The 17,972-nt window shown below is 42.2% G+C and overlaps 1 protein-coding gene across 5 annotated transcripts in view; it reads left to right on the forward strand.

Annotated features, from left to right (window-relative positions):
• Positions 1-17,972, forward strand: part of B3GLCT (beta 3-glucosyltransferase) — a 108,718-nt gene that overhangs the window by 55,362 nt on the left and 35,384 nt on the right. For all 5 annotated transcript variants that reach the window (XM_073795021.1, XM_073795020.1, XM_073795019.1 and 2 more), the window contains 4 exons: positions 4,493-4,629; positions 8,700-8,763; positions 14,267-14,386; positions 15,962-16,031. In XM_073795021.1, coding sequence (XP_073651122.1) covers positions 4,493-4,629; positions 8,700-8,763; positions 14,267-14,386; positions 15,962-16,031 — 391 coding nt within the window. The remainder of the gene's footprint in view (positions 1-4,492; positions 4,630-8,699; positions 8,764-14,266; positions 14,387-15,961; positions 16,032-17,972) is intronic.

Raw genomic sequence — 17,972 nt, forward strand, 5'->3', positions numbered from 1 at the left:
TTAGCTCAAACCAGTGTGTTTTTTTTCCCCCCTACCATGTGAAATTTTAGGAAAAACGTATAAGACAAACCTGGCTTTGATACTGACAGAGATAAACGACATTAAACTCATAATAATGTGTTAGAGTATCAGTTACTTTGTTGGATTCTGACATTTTTTCCCTTCAGTATCATTTTGTCATTCTTACTAATGCAGATTTATGCTGTTACACAATATTTTAAATGAAAAAGTTTAATCTTTATTAAAGTAATTAATCTTTGTTAAATTGCCTTTCTAGGTGATTTCTATAAATTTCTATATCTTATTGAAGTCTTTCTGTTTTTTTCCCGACAGTATGCTTTTAACATGTGTATATTTGCTGAAATGTCTTTAATTTTTAATTTTTAATAGAGGTGAGACAGTGCTGGCAAAGAGTAATTCTAACACACTAATAGAACGTTGAGTTATTCTTTTACAGTCTGTCTTGATTGTAATTGTCTTTATTAAGAAGGCATTAAGAAAATTAATAAGAACGATGGGGCAGTGTCTCTTCACAGAATCTGTATTAATTTCTCCCTTAGAGTAGTTGACAGTATAATCCCCCGAAAATATTGAAAAACAATCTTATATACTAGATAATAGCTGAACACTGCTATTAGTTGTTGAAACATAAAAACATGTTCTGCATAAATTTATGTTTGGAACAGGAGATTATAATAGTGAAAGATTATTGAGAAAGGTGCTAACGTATACTGAAGTGTTTATTTTCTTTAAACGAGCTGTATTTACATGGTGTGTTAAGTGTGATGATTTTCATCTTGGTTAATGTTTAGTAGTTTGATTTTTTAAAAAGATGCTGAATATTCTATCTCAAGCCAAGGCTGTTTGCCTTATAATCACTTCTCTTGCCCAGTGGTGACTTAATATATCCATAAAATGTCAGGAAGAAATCCTCGGGCGGAACTATGGACCTGGACACACACTTGTGTTACTGGCTTTCACGTATGTTCATTTATGACTTGTTGCTGAATTGACCCAAACTAAGACTCTGGGAGGTATTTGGAACACAGCCATGAGCAGAAGAGGGCCCTGGGAAGACAGCACTGTATCCCTCCTGCTTTTATTTTCTGATAAGGGATAGGGAGTGAGGGGGTGATGGTTGGGTAAGAGAGAAAATATACAAAACTTTTAGAACTTAGGGTACTTGACTTAAATTATCCGCTGACACTTCTTTCATAGTTGCCTTTGAAAGCTCTCCCGGGCTGGCTGCATCATTTAACACAGAACTAGGGGCACCTGGGACATTTAGGTATCCTGGGATACAGCAGTGAGCAAAATAGACCACATCCCTGGTCACAAGGAGGGGATAGTCTTTTGCAGGGGAGACAGGCAAATGTGAAACAATGTGTCAGGTGGTAGTAAGTGTTACGGAGAAAAATAAAGCAAAATAAGAGGGATGAAGCATAGATTGGGATGGGCTTACTTTTCTGTAGAGGGTGTTCAGGAAAAATCTCACAGATCAGGTCACATTTGAGCCAAGCGTGAAGGAACCGAGGGAGGGAGTTATGTGCTCCCTACTCCTATGTCCAGCCGCCTACTTGTCTACCAGGAGCCTCAAACTCAACTTGTTCAGAACTGAACTCTTCATGCCCCTTTCTAACCTCTTCCATCTTCAGTCTCCTGCATCTCAGAAACGGCATCACTGTCTATTGAGTTGCTCATATGAAAACACCTGGGGCTGATGACTGATTCCTCTTTCCCCTCAACCTCATGCTGGCACATTTAGTGGAGTCTCCCTCCAGGATACACCTCTCATCTATCTTCCCGCTGTGTTGAATACTATTACTGTGGTCCAGGCTACCGTCATCTCTTTCCTGGACCATGATTTAAGCATCCTCGCTGCCCTCCTGGTTTCTGTTCTCGCCATCCCAATAATCCAGTATCTCTGTAATTCAGATCTTCTTGTTCACCTGCTCAAAAACCTCCTGTGGTTTCCCACTGCACCTAAGATAGTTTCATGAGGTGTCGCACTCCAGGTCAGCAGTAATTTTCTATCACTGTAAAGAGGCTCCATTCTTTAACTTCTCTTGTTTTTGTTGAAAAGTTAACTGTATGTCTTATTTTTGCTCCTTTGAAAGAAATGTGTACACCTGTCCCCCAAAATTACTTTTAAGATTTTCTCTATCTTAGGTTTTTCAACCAGCATTTGACTATGTGGTTTTCTTTATATGTCTCTTGATTAGGGTTTATAGAGCTTCTTGAATCTATGGCTTGATGACTTGTGTCAGTTTTTAAGAAGATTCTAAGCCTGTGTTTCTTCAAATGTTGATTGAGTTCCATTGTCTGTCTCTTCCTGTTCTGGGTTTTGAACATCATGTAGTTAATTTATTTTTTTATTGAAGTATAGTTGATTTACAATGTTGTACCAATCTCTGCTGTACAGCACAGTGACTCCGTTTTACACATACATACGTTCTTTTTTTAAGTCTTCTTTTCCATTATGGTATGCCAGGAGATTGGATATCGTTCCGGTGCTCTACAGTAAGACCTTGTTGTTTATCCATTCCAAATGTAATAGTTTGCATCTACCAACCCCAAATTCCCAGTCCATCCCTCTCCATCCCCGCCTCCCCCTTGGCAACCACGTCTGTTCTCTGTGTCTGTGAGTCTCTTTCTGTTCTGTAGATAGGTTCATTTGTGCCATGCTTTAGATTCCACATACAAGTGATATCATATGGTATTTGTCTTTCTCTTTCTGACTTACTTCGCTTAGTTTGAGCATCATGTGTTTTAGACCTTTAGACCTTGCACTGTGTCCCGTGTTGCCCCTAAGCTCTTTTCTGTATGTTCCTCTTTGTTTTCTTTTTTGTGCATAAATGTGGAAATTTTTTACTGACTTACCTTCCAGGTCACTATTCTCTCTTCTGTTATGTCTAATATTCTCTTGAATTCCTAACTTGAGTTATTGCATTATTCGGTTTTAGGATTTCCATTTGACTCTTGTTTATAGATTCTAGTTCTTTGGTAAAAATCATCATCTTTTCGTCTGTTTTCATATTAATTATATATTTTTTAAACTGCAAAACCGGTTTATCTGCGAATCTCTGTTTCTCATTTTTCTCTGTTATTGGTCTGGTCTTGTGCATTTACTATTCTTCTGGGTTGTAGACCTTGTCTGGGTAGGTCTAGCTACAGACTGCCCTAACTTCTAGACCCTTTTCCTCCGGCAGACCCTGCCCTCCAGCCTTGGGCTCCCAGAACTACTGCTGAAGTCTCTGCTCAGGTTTTAGCCACTTCACTGCTGTTTCCCACTTGGTTCTTGTGTTTTCCCTTGGTTTTTGTGCAGCCTAGGAGTTGAGGGAAGCTTGCAGGCAGAATTTGGGGCTCACGCCTCTGGGATCCCCTTGAATCTCTACCATCTCGGCAGCTTGCAGCTCCAGCCTCTGTCTCTGCAGTGCAGCCAGATGGCACGAGTCCCCAGCTGCTGCCCTTGGTGGTGCGCTGTCCTCTGCTCGGGTAATCAGCAGATTCCTTGAGGGTGAAAGGAGGTGAACATGGGGCTCCCATGGGTGGGCTCCCCTTCTCTCTCAGATGTTAGCCCTCACATCCTATTTGCCTTCGTTGTGTTTTGATGCCCTCAGTCATTTGCTCTAAGAATTCCTCCAGCTTTTATACTTGTTCTTGGTGGGAGAGTCGGTCTGATCCAGGCTGTTGTGTTGTGACATCTGAACCCTGGTCTATCTCCTGCTTCTCTTTCATACCATGTTTCCCATATTCCAGCCACACTGCACTCATTTTTTGTCAGAATATATCAAGCCTTTTCCCACCTCAGGGACTTTGTATTAACTGCCTCACCTCTTCTTCCCCAGATGTGTGCTTCGCTGGTTCCTTGATGTTATTTAATCTCCGTTCAACTGTTACTTCCTAAGAGGTTTCTCTCTCTTTCCAGGGTCCCCCGTCACTCTTTTATTTTCATCATAGCACTATCTGAACTTACTTTATTTACTTGCTTACTTTCTGTCTCCCCACTATTGTGTAAGCTCGGTTCCCACCTGGCGTGGGATAAATGTTAACTGATAACAAATGATAATAAATGTTAATTGAATGACTGAATAAATGAATAAAATAGGCACTGATTCTGGAAGGAATTTTTCGAATTCTTCTTTGCAAACCTCAGTGGGACATAAAGGAACACTGTTTTCTTCACATTAATAGTATTTTGATAAGGAATATTCTATAAAATACCACTTTTATATGTTTATAGTATAATGGTGACTAGCATTTTGTTCATCCTGATGATCTGATCTTAAATTACTTTCTTTATAGACCAAGATTATGCTATATTCATTATCACATGAGTAATAATTAGATTTTTGTGAAAATTCTTTAGAAATATATAATCTGTGCTTATTCTCTATCACCCAGGATATTTAACTAAAACTAATGATACCAATTTGTTGTTGGTCGTGCATGAAATGGCTTTTTAAAAAAATTTTATATCTTTATTTAACAGGAATGGTTTTTAGGAAAAGCATTGCATGACGAAGAATCTACAATCATTCACCATTATGCCTTTTCCGAAAATCCTACAGTGTTTAAGTACCCAGACTTCGCTGCTGGCTGGGCCCTTAGTATCCCACTGGTAAACAAGTAAGAATTTATGAGACTTGCTTTTCGTTGCGTCTCGTGTATGAATCAACTTTTATTTCGCCAAGTCTTGCAGCTGATGGAGCTGAGTGAACTTTTCAGCAGAGGCAGCGGGTGGTAGTGCAGGGAGACCCGCGGCAGGAGCCGGACACAGGCTCCATCACTTACTCACCCCCTCAGACTCACGCTCAGCCGCTCTGCCCTTCCTCTTACTCACCTGCAAAATGAGGCGAATGATCAACTGTGAGGCCGAGGGAGGGCCCACGAGTGCTCAGGACTCTGTACCCGGAGGTGTGGCCACTGTTGTGAGCTCTAGGTGTGACTCTGATTGTCATCAGCACGCCTCGGGTTGGGTGATGACTGGTTATGTGCGTGGATGTGTAGACGCGTTTAAACGTGGGCTGGGCAGGAGGCACACCTAACTCTCGGTGTGAGAATCCCAGTCATGCAGTTTTCGATGTGAAAGGGGAAGATAAGTCGTAATTCAGGAGAAGCATGGCTGTTGACAGTCCTCTTAACCTAAATAGTTCAGATTAATTGTGAGTTTTTGTTCTTTAGGGAATGGAAAGTTGATAGTGCAGTTGTGGTTTTTATATCTGCAAAGATGAAAATGTTTCTCTTATTTCTTACAGTAAGTGTCCTGTTTCTAGGGTTTGGAGTCCTGAAAAGCTTTTTAGCCCATTGTAGTAATATAAGATAGTAGATACTTTGTCATTTGTGGTTGCTGAAACTTCTGGACTGCTCCCTTGACATTTGAAAGTTCCTTACAATGTAACGCGCTCCTTCCCAACGTAGATGCAAGCAGCAGCAAAGGATGCAGAGTGGATGAAGGGAATATTGTTGCTGGAACTGGAAGCGGAGGTGGGTGGTGGTTTGGTGCAGGCGTCCAGCAGTGTTATTGAGGGGAGGCTGGATCTCTGTCTCTCCGGCTTAGTGCACAGCATCATTTCACCCTAAATCTGGTTAGCTTTGTGCTTTCAAGGCAGTAAGGGCTACGAACTTCTTATTTATGTACAGCAGGAGACAGCCTCTAACCATGGAATGAAAGTACTTATCCCCAGTCTGTAGGTGGATCCTGTCCAATTAAAGTCAGTTGGGACAACTTCAGGCCTCTACCATCCTCTGCACCGTTAACAGCTGCCAGAACTTCAGTGCATCGGTTGGGATCAAACTAACTCTGACCCTGGAGCCCCTTTTTTGGCCTGAGTAATTGATCAAAATCAGAATTCTCTTAGAGGAAGGAAGGAGAGGCTCTGTATCATGTGGGTAAGCAACAGTGCCCACTACGGGAACGTCGATTCACTGTGTCTCCTTTCCTTGACTTATGGCTCACTTGGTAGGTAGGGCAATGATTTATAGTTACTCAAGTCACCAGAAAAACTGGTTACTTAAAGACACTTCATGACACTCACTTTCTTAGACTTTCTCACCGAAAATATTTTTGGGGCTAGCAATCCCGGAGCATCAGTGAGTGTTGAATTAACACTGCCCAACATTTCCCAGTGCTCTAGCTACGTGATCTCCTCACGATAGCATCTGTAAAAAAAAAAAAAACAAAAAAAAAACTTGCATCTTTGGAGAAACGTTCATTGATTTTCAGTAAGATGGTTTCTTCAAATAGATGTTACTACAGAACACTGTTACTGGTTTCCCCTGTTGTTTTTCCATCAGAAAAGCTTATCTAGATGTCCTGCAATATCTTGCTCTGTTGACTGTCTCGCACGTGGGACTAGAAGAGTCAGGAAGTTTTCCTGGTATGGAGTTGAAGGAGCCCTATATTTGTTGCAAGTTTCCGGTCTAGCTGGTTGTGTCATTAGAACTGTGTTATCGGGACATAACTTAGTGCCTTCTAAAAACAGGAAAGCTGAATGTCAAATTCTCTTTTGCCAGGAACTGAATATTTAATGAAGAAATATTTTCGCAAAGTAGTTGGGATTTCTGGCCTTGTTTTTTTTGGCAATGATGGTTCCTGAAATTAGCATTTGAAAAGCCCTTGGGTATAGCCCTTGCTTGGTGTATAGAAAAATGAAACCTAGTTCCCACCACTAGGACTGGCCTTTTAAGTCGGGTGAATGCCCCCCTGCACACTTTCAGAACTGGGACTTGTTTGCAAGGTGACTGGGTTAGGCCCCAGGTGTCCCACGAGGCTGACTCATCCATGCGACGTTCGTAATATTGAGGTAACCGTCACTGGTTCTGGCAGATTCCACAGGCTGCTAAACGTAGCCACAGATGTCAGTGTACATACTGATTTGTTTCCAGTCAGTCAGTGTTCATCTTAAAGAGATTCTTTCCTCTTAAAGAGATTCTATCAGTGGCTGTCACATTTTCCTCTAGTTTCCCTCAGAGAAAAATGTACAAGAATTGAATGCGAAAGAAACTTAAAAAGTCAGGAAGCGTAGAGAGCATGTTTAGGGTAACAGTTCAGAGGTGTTGATTGTCTCTTAAGAACGGGTGTGGGCAGCGTGGCCACCTGACAGTGGATGTCACGTGCCATTGGGTGCTGATCGCAGTTCTGTGTTCCTTGTCCGTGGCGATGAGCCCAGGTATGACTTTTCTTTTTGTGTGTGTGTGTTTGGTGTCTGAATGTGGTTGGCTCAGGCTTTGAAGGCACTTGGCATGAGTCCAAGTCCCCAAGTTACCTTAAAAGAGTTTATTCATGAAAACTGGCTCCAGCCAAGCAGAGTTCGAGTTGGACAAGATGCCACACCAGGGCAGAGTTTTCTCTTAATATACGTCAGGAATGTTCTGAGAATGCAGTCTCTCTATGCAGTGTCCTCACCCACTCCTGCCCGAGCCGGCGGGCAGGTACTGAGCAGGAATGTAGCAGAGGTTCCATGGGGCTTCCTTCCGAGCCGTGTACCATCGAGCCACGTTCCTGTCACCCGTGAGGCCGGTGCTTCCTGACTACACGTAAATTATAACCTGTGTCCTCCTTCATCTTTCCTCCGATTAGAGATAAATTTTTAGAGAAATGTCTGTGGCTCAACCAGGCTAAAAACTCGGGGAGGACTTTTGAAACTGATTACTAGTTTTCCTTTTCAGATTACCATTATTTCTTTGTAGTTAAAATATTTGTTAGGAGGTTCGTCATTGAAACGAGGGTTCCGTCTGTAGCCCTGTGATAAGCGTAAAGCCTGTGGCAGCTCCGTGGCCTTGGTAAGCATGTCGTTCTGCCTCACTCAGCCTGAAATGGAGGAATGTATTGCGATGTGCCCTCATCCCTTCAGATCGCTCACCGAGTGCTCGTGTGGGCCCGGGCGGTGGGCGCTGTTTGGGGTGCAGAGCAGGAGGGGGGTGCAGGGGGCTCGCCGTGTGTGATGAATGGGGCTGTGCTTCCCACTCTGGGGGCAAAGGAAGTTTCCATTTATTCTCGTGGGCAGGTCTGGACACCCTTGAATTCGGTCTTGGAGAAAAGGCTGCCAGGTAGAGGTTGGGTCGGGGCGAACTGGGCCGCTGTGTGGCCAGGAGCGCGCTTCGGGGGAGGTTGGTGCACGCTGGGGAGCGGGGGGCTCTAGAGCCGGGGCCCAGGGGTCTGGGCCTCTCTTCTGTGTTGAAAAGAGCCATTACGGCTTTTCTGAAGCAAGAAAATGACTTGAAACTGCTATTCTGTCCCGAAACCACATGCTCTCTCCCCCAGGAAACTCCACAAACTGTAATTCATAGGGTCATTAAAAGTAGGAGACTGAAAAGTAGCAACTTCTGTTTCTCTATCAGGCAGGCTTTTTTCTTTTCCTTTTCTTTCTCTGTCATTATTTAGTCAAGGATTATCAGGAGTCAGCACACTCCGTGGCTTTTTAAAAGACATGTATTGTATCGTATGGTGTTTTATGTTATTTTCCAGATGTTGAATAACGAACACTACGTTTGCAACAAGCCTTGCATTCGTGTCCTGGTCCACAAATAATTGTGTTTTCATAGTCCTTTGCCTCAAGGAAATTAAACTCTTAGTTTTGTCCTAAAATTTATATTTTTATTTGTTTTCAAACATTAAAAAGTCTCAAGAATGTGTTCTCCTTGTTTGATGCTTTTTTGGTTTTTTTCAAAAAACTCAAATTGTCTCTATTTTCTAGGCTTACCAAGAGATTGAAGAGCGAGTCCCTGAAATCCGACTTTACAATAGATTTAAAATATGAGGTAGGTCATGATTTGTTTGGTTCAAAGTCTTCGTAATCAAGAATTCGTGTCTTTTGATACAAAAGGTGTCTTGTGTTCCCTGAAAGGTGCATCCCCTCTGCCATTCACATCCATATTTTCCCAACAAGGAAATTGCACATGCTACAGTCTGTGAGGGCTTTCTTCTTTAAGCCCATTTTGGTCACGTAGGTGGGGAAGGAACGGTGGAGAAAACAGTTGTGTCTGTGATCCTTCATCCTTTGTTTTTAAGCTAGGTGGATGGGTCCAGAGATGGATTTTTAAAAACATGCAAAAATGTCAGTAAAATACCTCTGGTCTTTTTTTGCGCTTTGGTTGCACATATGTCTTCGACATGTCTCTTGTACTGGACCCTGTGGAGCAGAATTGGGCCAGCTGGTCCCCCAGCACCCTGGCATTTAGTGGACATCTGTGACCAGTCGTCCTGGAGGCAGGTGGCGGGTGTCCCGTCCTTAATCCATTAATCTCTCCTGAATCATCATCAAGAAGGTCTCTTCATGCGTACATCTGACTGCCTGAAACAGACTTGCCTTTCCCTCTGTAGGAATCTGTATTTTAGGACATTGGGGCCAATCGTGACTCAGTCCAGCAGTGCTGGTAGCCTGCCAGGAGCGAAAAGGGCACTCACAAGATTTTAATTTGGGGAGTATTTCTAAATGATGAAATAGGTTATTTGAGGAGAAATATTCATGTTAAAAATCATTCTTTTCCACAGAAGGGAAAGAATGACTAGTTGAAAGCCAGGGTCTGTCTAGATTTTTTTTTTTTTTTTTTTTTTTTTTGCGGTACGCGGGCCTCTCACTGTTGTGGCCTCCCCCGTTGCGGAGCACAGGCTCTGGATGCGCAGGCTCAGTGGCCATGGCTCACGGGCCCAGCCGCTCCGCGGCATGCGGGATCCTCCTGCACCGGGGCACGAACCCGCGTACCCTGCATTGGCAGGTGGACTCTCAACCACTGCGCCACCAGGGAAGCCCTGTCTAGATATTTTTAATGAAAAGTCAGCTCAGGTATAGATACCCAGGTTTGGGAGTCTATGAAACATTGAATAACATACCAAAAAACCCTCTAACATACATGAAAGGTATAAAGATCAGTCAGAATATCTATGCTTAAGAGATTGAACTTGATCAGTTGCTTGGAGGCTACCTGTAAGTATCCCCCCAGGAGGGTCCCCCTTCATTCTAACGAGAGTCAACAACTTTCTTGAATTCTCTCCCTGGCTCCCTTTTCTTCATATTTGATCACATATGAATGTATCTCTGAATAATACATAGTTTTGCATCCTTCTGGCCTTTATATAAACAGAACTGTACCCTGAATAATGTTCTAATTTGAAAGTCATCCGTGTTGATACATGTGGCTTTAATGAACTGTCGTCACTTTGTATAACTGTCTCTCCCAGGACCACACACAGTGTATCTGCCCAGTCTGCTGGTAGTGGGCCTCCGGGCGGCGACTGGGTTTTGCTGTTGCAGTCACCAGTTCTATGAATATTTTTGACATGTGTCATGATGATCCTCTACAAGAGTTTCTCTAGGGCAGAAGCTTTTAAACTGTTTTTTGACGGTGACCGACTTTAAAAGATACATTTTTCATTGTGACTCAGTATATTTGTGTGTTGTTATTGATTTCTAACTTAGTATGATGGGTCTATACAACAGTCATTTGAAATATTTTTAGGTTTGCTTAATGGCCTAGTTCATGTTCACTTTTCATAAATGGAGAAAAGGATGTATGTGCTCTGATTTGGGGGTGGTATAATATTCTCTTTATGTCTACTAAAGAACAAATAGATTAATCAGTTAATCTATTGTGCTTTTCACATATTTTATTTCCTCCCTCTCTCCCTTTTCCTGCTTTCGTTTTGTCTGCTTGATCCGGCATTTACTAAGGGAGGAATGTGAAAATCTTCCATGATAGTGGTGACAGTGTCTCTTTGTGGAACTGCCAACTCTTGCTATTTATACTCTGAGGCTATGTTAATTAGATGCATACAAGTTTAGAATTGTTACCTCCTCTCCGTAAATGTATCTTTATCTCTAGTAATGCTCTTTGCCTTAGCGTTTATTTTGTTGATAGGAACACTTCTATACTAGCTTTCTTTTGGTGTTTGCTTCATCACTGTTTTTCATTTTTTTCTTTCAATTCTTTTGTGTCCTCTTCTGATGCATCTCTCTTAAAGAGGACGTGTTTGTTTTTTTCTCCCAGTTTGACAATCTTTATCTTTCAAACCATATAGCAAATTTACATTTACATTTTTCATGCTTACTAACACTTTCTTTTATCCTTTGTCTCCCATTTTTTTCTTTTGAAAATTTCCTTGCTTTCTTTTAGATTTTTAAAATTTTTATTCCATTTTTTTCCCTCCTCTGTTATTTTTGAAGTTCATTCTCAATGTCTGTTCCTTAATGGTTGTTTTAAATACAGTAAGTCCCCTACATACGAACCTTCAAGTTGCGAACTCTCAAAGATGCAAACGTATTATAAACCTGTTACAGTGCAGTACTAGATGGCCGATTGTGTTAGTTGGGCACCTAGGCTAACTTTGTTGGACTTACGAACAAATTGGACTTACAAACTCGCTCTTGGAACGGAACTTGTTCGTATGCAGGGGACTTACTTTAACATGTACAGTAAGTGGCTGATTAATCAATAGCCTAAAAATCTAAGGGCCTGAGCATGATAACTATGATTATCCCTCTCCCAGGTTTTATGCTCTTTTGTCCAGTATTTTTGTTCTTTCTTTTTTTTCAACCCCGCAACTCAGATATTGTCCTTCCTTACTTTACACAGTTAAATGATTTGTATTAGCTTAACCCTGTATTTGCCGTGTCTGTGCTCACTATTCTGTTTTGCTTCTTGGACCTGCCAACGGGGATCATTTTTATTCTTCCTGAAGTACATCCTTCAGAATTTCCTTTTTAGTGAGGTGGCAAATTCTCCGTTTTGTTTTTTTTTTGTTTGTTTGTTTGTTTTTCCTTATAAATTATCTCAGGGGCTTCCCTGGTGGCACAGTGGTTGAGAATCTGCCTGCCAATGCAGGGGACACTGGTTCGAGCCCTGGTCTGGGAAGATCCCACATGCCACGGAGCAACTGGGCCCGTGAGCCACAACGACTGAGCCTGCGCGTCTGGAGCCTGTGCTCCGCAACAAGAGAGGCCGCGATAGTGAGAGGCCCGCGCACCGCGATGAAGAGCGGCCCCCGCTTGCCACAACTAGAGAAAGCCCTTGCACAGAAACGAAGATCCAACACAGCCATAAATAAATAAATAAATATATAGGGACTATAAGTAATTAAAAAAATAATTATTTCAGTTTTGTTCTTGAGACATAGTTGCATTGTGTGTACAATTCTAGGTTGTGAGACATTTTCTCTCATCACAGTACTGTTGTTCCCCTGTGCTCTGGCTTCTGCTACTGCTGTTGTGTTAGGAAATCAACCGCCACTCTTACATGGTTCCATTGTCAGTAATCTGCCGTTTCTCTGGCTGCCTTTAAGATTGTTCTTTGTCTTTGGTGTTCTGCAGTTTCACTATGGTATATATATGTCTAGGTGCAGACTCTTCTTTTTCTAATCCTGCTTAGAATTCATTGGGCCTTTCTATAATAGGATTGTTAAGCAATCCTATTTTTTTTAAATTACATTTTAAAAAAATTCTCAGCCATTGTCTTTTCAGCTGTTTTCTCATCCCCTCTGTTATCTCCTTCTGGAACTTTAGATATATGCTAGAGGTTTGAACTTCTCTTCTACATTCCCCATCTCTGTTTCTAGCTGGGCTACATTTCAAATAACTTGGAGGACTTCATCTTTTAGTTCCCTAGTTTTTATTCAGCTGTGTCTAATATGCTGTTTATCCCCACCATTAAAATGTTCATTTTTTTTTAAATGTTCATTTTAAGCGTTGTATTTTTCTTCTTCTTCTTTTTTTTTTTTTTTTTTTTTTTTTTTTTGCGGTACACAGGCCTCTCACTGCTGTGGCCTCTCCCGTTGCGGAGCACAGGCTCCGAACGCACAGGCTCAGCGGCCATGGCTCACGGGCCCAGCCGCTCCACGGCATGTGAGATCCTCCTGCACCGGGGCACGAACCCGTGTCCCCTGCATTGGCAGGTGGACTCTCAACCACTGCACCACCAGGGAAGCCCTAAGCATTGTATTTTTTCACATCTACAAGTTCTAGACGTTTCTTTTTCAAATTTGCTCTCTTGTACAATCTTTCAGAAATTTTGCTCATGTTTTAAAGTTTTTCTTTTCTTTATAAAAATACATGAAACAGTCATTTTCTATTCTGTGCTTGATCATTCCAATCCCCAAAGTCTTCTGGGCCTGAGCAAGCTGTGTCTGCTGGCTCTTGCCCATCATCTCGTCTCTTTGTACTACTTTTTGTGACTTTTCCGAGTACTTTAGCTCCTTGGGAACTGTGGCCGTCCCCCATCCTATATTAAGGTTGTGGGCTCCTCAGTAAGGATTTGCATTAGTTTTTGCCGGCTGCTAGAGGCTCAGGCTGACTTAGGGCCACTTTAAATTACTCCGAGGTGTTTCTGGAACACGTAGGTGACAAATGAGGGAGGCCTGCCTTTGGTTACCTAATCTCAGGATATCTGGAGATGATTTTTCCCTCCATCTAGTGCCAGTTTTGGGGCTTTGCTGTTAGACACGCCCCACCTTGGGCAGGTCATGGGCTTTATTCTCTTAACGTGCATCAGAACCTTGGCATCCTCAGAGCCCAGCTGATACCTACTGGGGAAAACTACCCTCAGTGGCCTTTTTCCTCAGGTTCTCACTTTCCATTTTTGTCCTCATAAGCTCCACATTTTTGTGCCAAGTTAGCAATACATTTAAAATGCTTTGAAAAATATTTTATCTCGATATTTTTAGATATTTGCAGCCAGTCGGTTTTTCAGGGTATGTAATTAGCATCCTGCAGGAAACCAGAGTCATGATATTTCCTTTTATCTTTCTCTGTGATGTTTTAGAATCCCTGAAATAGCTTCCCTAAAGTTGCTTATGACAATGTGGAATTTTTTGGAGGTCAGAATACTGATTCTTAATTAATTGTTTACGGTTAATAAAAGATTAGATTGCTCCACATGGAATTACTCCTTTTGTAAGTAAGAAAACCCCAAAGGGCTTCCCTGGTGGCGCAGTGGTTGAGAGTTCGCCTGCCGAAGCGGGGGACGCGGGTTCGTGCCCCGGTCTGGGAGGATCCCACATGCCACGGAGCGGCTGGGCCCGTCGGCCATGGCCGCTGGGCCTGCGCGTCTGGAGCCTGTGCTCCGCACAGGAGGGGCCACAACAGTGAGAGGCCCGCGTACCACAAAAAAAAAAACAAAAACCAAAAAACTGTTGAATGCTGACATGTTGATGTGGTTCAATTTAACATTCTCTAGAGAAGGTCAGGTCTGCTTGCCTTGAGATGTTTCATACCTTTGTGGACCTGTGGTGCTGGTTAAGAGCTTTCATTCATGCCAGTTTCCTGTGTGACAGATTGCTCTCTACATCTGGGACCGAGGTGATGGACCGCCCCTCACTCCTGTGCCTGAGTTTTGTACAGACGGGGCGGACTCTTCCTGTGCCACCACATTTCATTCTTTTCTACCACTTTGCGTAAGTAATAAAAGGACAGCTTCCTCGTGTGTCAAAGGAAAACATACATGCTGTGCACAATGTTGTCCTAGCACTTTCCATCCTAAAAAACCCCAACATCTGCCATGTGCCACGTGAGCACTATATATCATGTTTCGGGGATACTGGCCCTATAAGGTGAGCACTGTCATTACCCTGTTTCGCACAAGGGAAGAGAGCAGAGTGGCGCTGAGAGCTGCGGAGGTGTGGCCTGGAGGCATTGCTTTTGTTGAAGATGTAGCGTGTAGCTGTTGGAATTCCTGTTCTGTTTCCTAGCAAGGCAATCTCAGACATTGCCCGTTAGTTCTAAGCCTTCTCCTCGAGCCCACCCCCTTTACTTTCTCAGCCAGTGACCTCACTTTGATCTCACCTGACACTGTGCAGAACTTTTAGATTGAACCTGCTTGTTAGGGTGGACCCTTGGACCAGTCCCCGGGATGGGCCTGAAGACCCCGGGACTCAGCTGGGTGGGTAACAGTCCTTCCTCACAATGAAAAATATATTCACTACCTCACATGTTGTCTGTTATTTTCAAGTCATTGACACAGAAGTCTGTGTGTTGCATTTTCAAAGAGGAATACACGTACACACAGACACACACGCACTGCAACAGTGGGAGAGAATCTGTCCTGTTGGCACAGTTCCTGAGGGGGAGATGTCTTTTTAGACATTACGCTTGCTTGTTCTTTAATGTTCTCCTGGACAAGCTGGAGGGGTTGACCTCCTAGTGCCTTGAGTGACATGACAAAACTGCAGTTACGTGTCGCTATAAACCAGCCCCAAATGATGCAGAATCAGGATTGAGTATCACTGCAGGGCTAAGATAGCGATAAAGGGGCCAGAACACACCGCCCAACCCAGCTCCCTCCGTGAAGTGCCCACGGCCTGGGTGTGGATTGTCCGCAAGCCCCTCCGTGAGCCCCTTCATCTGAGTGATCGGCCTGGGCTGGAACCAGGGCAGGGCTCCAGGCTCCTCCAAAGTGCTGGAAGTTATCCTGCCTTTGGCAGAGGACAGAACGTCGCTGTTGCCTAGATTTGGGTAGACGATAAAGGGCCATAAAAATACTTTAACATCAAAGTAAGGCTGGGCCCCCAGAAGGGAGTCGTCTCTTATGTTACACTAAAACATCCCCCTACTTCTCTCTCCCTTTGACAAAAATCTTCACCAGCTGGAAAAAGGAAAGGGAAGGTAGCCAACATTTACTGGGTACCTGTGATGTGCTTAATCAATAGTAGTAATAAAAGCAGCCGTACGGGTGGTTGGTTATCATCCTAATTCCCTAAATGAGCAGATGGAAGTTTAGAGAGCTGAGGACACTTGTCCAGGTGACACAGTGGAAATGCTGACCCGGGATCCTGGGGCCGGTCTGGCTGAGCAAAGGCTTTGTGGTCAGTGGAGCTACAGTCCCTTTTTTCCCCTAAAACTTAATCCTGGAGACAAGTGTGACGTCCCTGACATTGGTGAATTTGAACTTGAGAGCATGTGAGAGCTAATGTGGATGTGCAGTTAAGACACATTGACTCATGTATGCATATATATTTTTTTCTTTTTTTTAGGGAAATCCAGTGAAGAAGAAGGATATTTTTGTTGCAGTAAAGACATGCAAGAAATTTCATGGTGACAGAAGTATGTTTTGGGTTATTCATTTTTATTGACCTTTAAAAATGTAAACTGCCTTGAAAACAACAGTACAAACCAGATATAAACTCAACCTAAATAAAAGGGACAATGACAAATATGTCATTGAAGTAAAAGCAGTTATTTAATCAGTATTCTTCATCATACCACTTCAATCACCAAGATCAATTAGAAAAGACAATTTTGTATTGCAACATGAGCGGTCATAGCCCTTCTAAGGACTGATTAGAGCAGTATTTTAAATTGGAAATGGAAAAGCTCAGCTGTGGCAATCTAGGAGACAGTTAGTGAATAACAGTTCATTTTGCAAAACAATGTCCTGTTATGTCCAAGTGCAGTCTCTGAGCTGTATGAGTATGAGAGGGGATTTCAGGGTAACAGAATGCCAAAAAGAATGTTTTTCTAACACCGTTCCTTCTTTTTATATTTATTTCAAATGTACACATCAGAACTTTTAAGTAAGGATATGTATTTGCTCACATGTAGATATATACAGAAAAGGAAAAATGTGCCTTACAAGCAATGGTTCCTTCTTAAGGAAATCCTGCATGTATTGATAGATGAATGTTGTTTTTATTCAAATTGTTGGTTTCATTTCAGAATTCTACTAAGTTATTATGATACTATTTTTTAAAAAACCTACCTTAAATATAAATACATAATTTATCTCTTTTTTCACCTTATTTCAAGCAGCACTTTTCTGAAATTGAAGGTTAGACAGTCTTTTGCATTTTCTAATTTTAGCACATATTTTAATTTTTTCCATGAACAGACTCAATTTCACCAAGAGTGTGATATTTATAGAGGAGAGATTTCTAAACCAGCTGTCTTTTTTTGTGGGATTAGAGCTATGTGGGGAGTTCATTTATATAATTTATGTGATAATATATTTACAAATTATATTTTAAAGGGGATCATATTTTCCAAATAAAAGAAAATTATAATTTGGGATTAAAGTGTTTAAGACACTGACATAAATTCAAATCTTGTTATAGTCAACACTATCTTTAAAGTACATTTACTATAAACCTTCATGGTTACCTAAAAGTCATGATAAATTCTAAGTCCTATTAAATCAGCCTAAATAAACATATACATTCATTATATGAGTCCTAAAACACTATCAAAAATCAATATAGCACTTAAAAATTTCATTTATCATAAATTTAACCTAGATTTAATATTCTTTTGTCTTTTTCATAATCTGTAAGGGCTCTGAAGGATGTTTTTTTTTTAAGTTTCTTTTATTTATTTATATATATATTTTTGGCTGCATTTTGGGTCTGTTGCTGTGTGTGGGCTTTCTAGTTGCTGCGAGGGGGGCTACTCTGTTGCGGTGTGCGGGCTACTCATTGCAGTGGCTTCTCTTGTGGAGCACAGGCTCTAGTCATGTGGACTTCAGTAGTTGCAGCATGCGGGCTCAGCAGTTGCAGCACAGGGGCCCTAGAGTACGCAGGCTCCAGCAATTGTGGCACGTGAGCTCGGTAGTTGCAGCGTGCAGGCTGATTAGTTGTGGCTCGTGGGCTCTAAAGCACAGGCTCAGTAATTGTGGTGCATGGGCTTAGCTGCTCCACATTGTGTGGGATCTTCCTGGACCAGGGGTTGAACCCGTGCCCCCTGCATTGGCAGTGTAGGATGGTTTTTGACAAATACTTTTCATTAAAAATGTGTGAAGGCACTGCAGAAATACAAAGGATCATGACAGATTACTACAAGTAACTATATGCCAAAAATGGACAACCTGGAAGAAATGGACAAATTCTGAGAAAATCACAACCTTCCGAGACTGAACCAGGAAGAAAAAGAAGATAAAAACAGACCAATCATGAGCACTGAAATTGAAACTGTGATTAAAAATCTTCCAACAAACAAAAGCCCAGGACCAGATGGCTTCACAGGCGAATTCTATCGAACATTTAGAGAAGAGCT

The sequence above is a fragment of the Tursiops truncatus genome, chromosome 18, assembly GCF_011762595.2.
Source record: "Tursiops truncatus isolate mTurTru1 chromosome 18, mTurTru1.mat.Y, whole genome shotgun sequence".
Classification (NCBI taxonomy): domain Eukaryota; kingdom Metazoa; phylum Chordata; class Mammalia; order Artiodactyla; family Delphinidae; genus Tursiops; species Tursiops truncatus.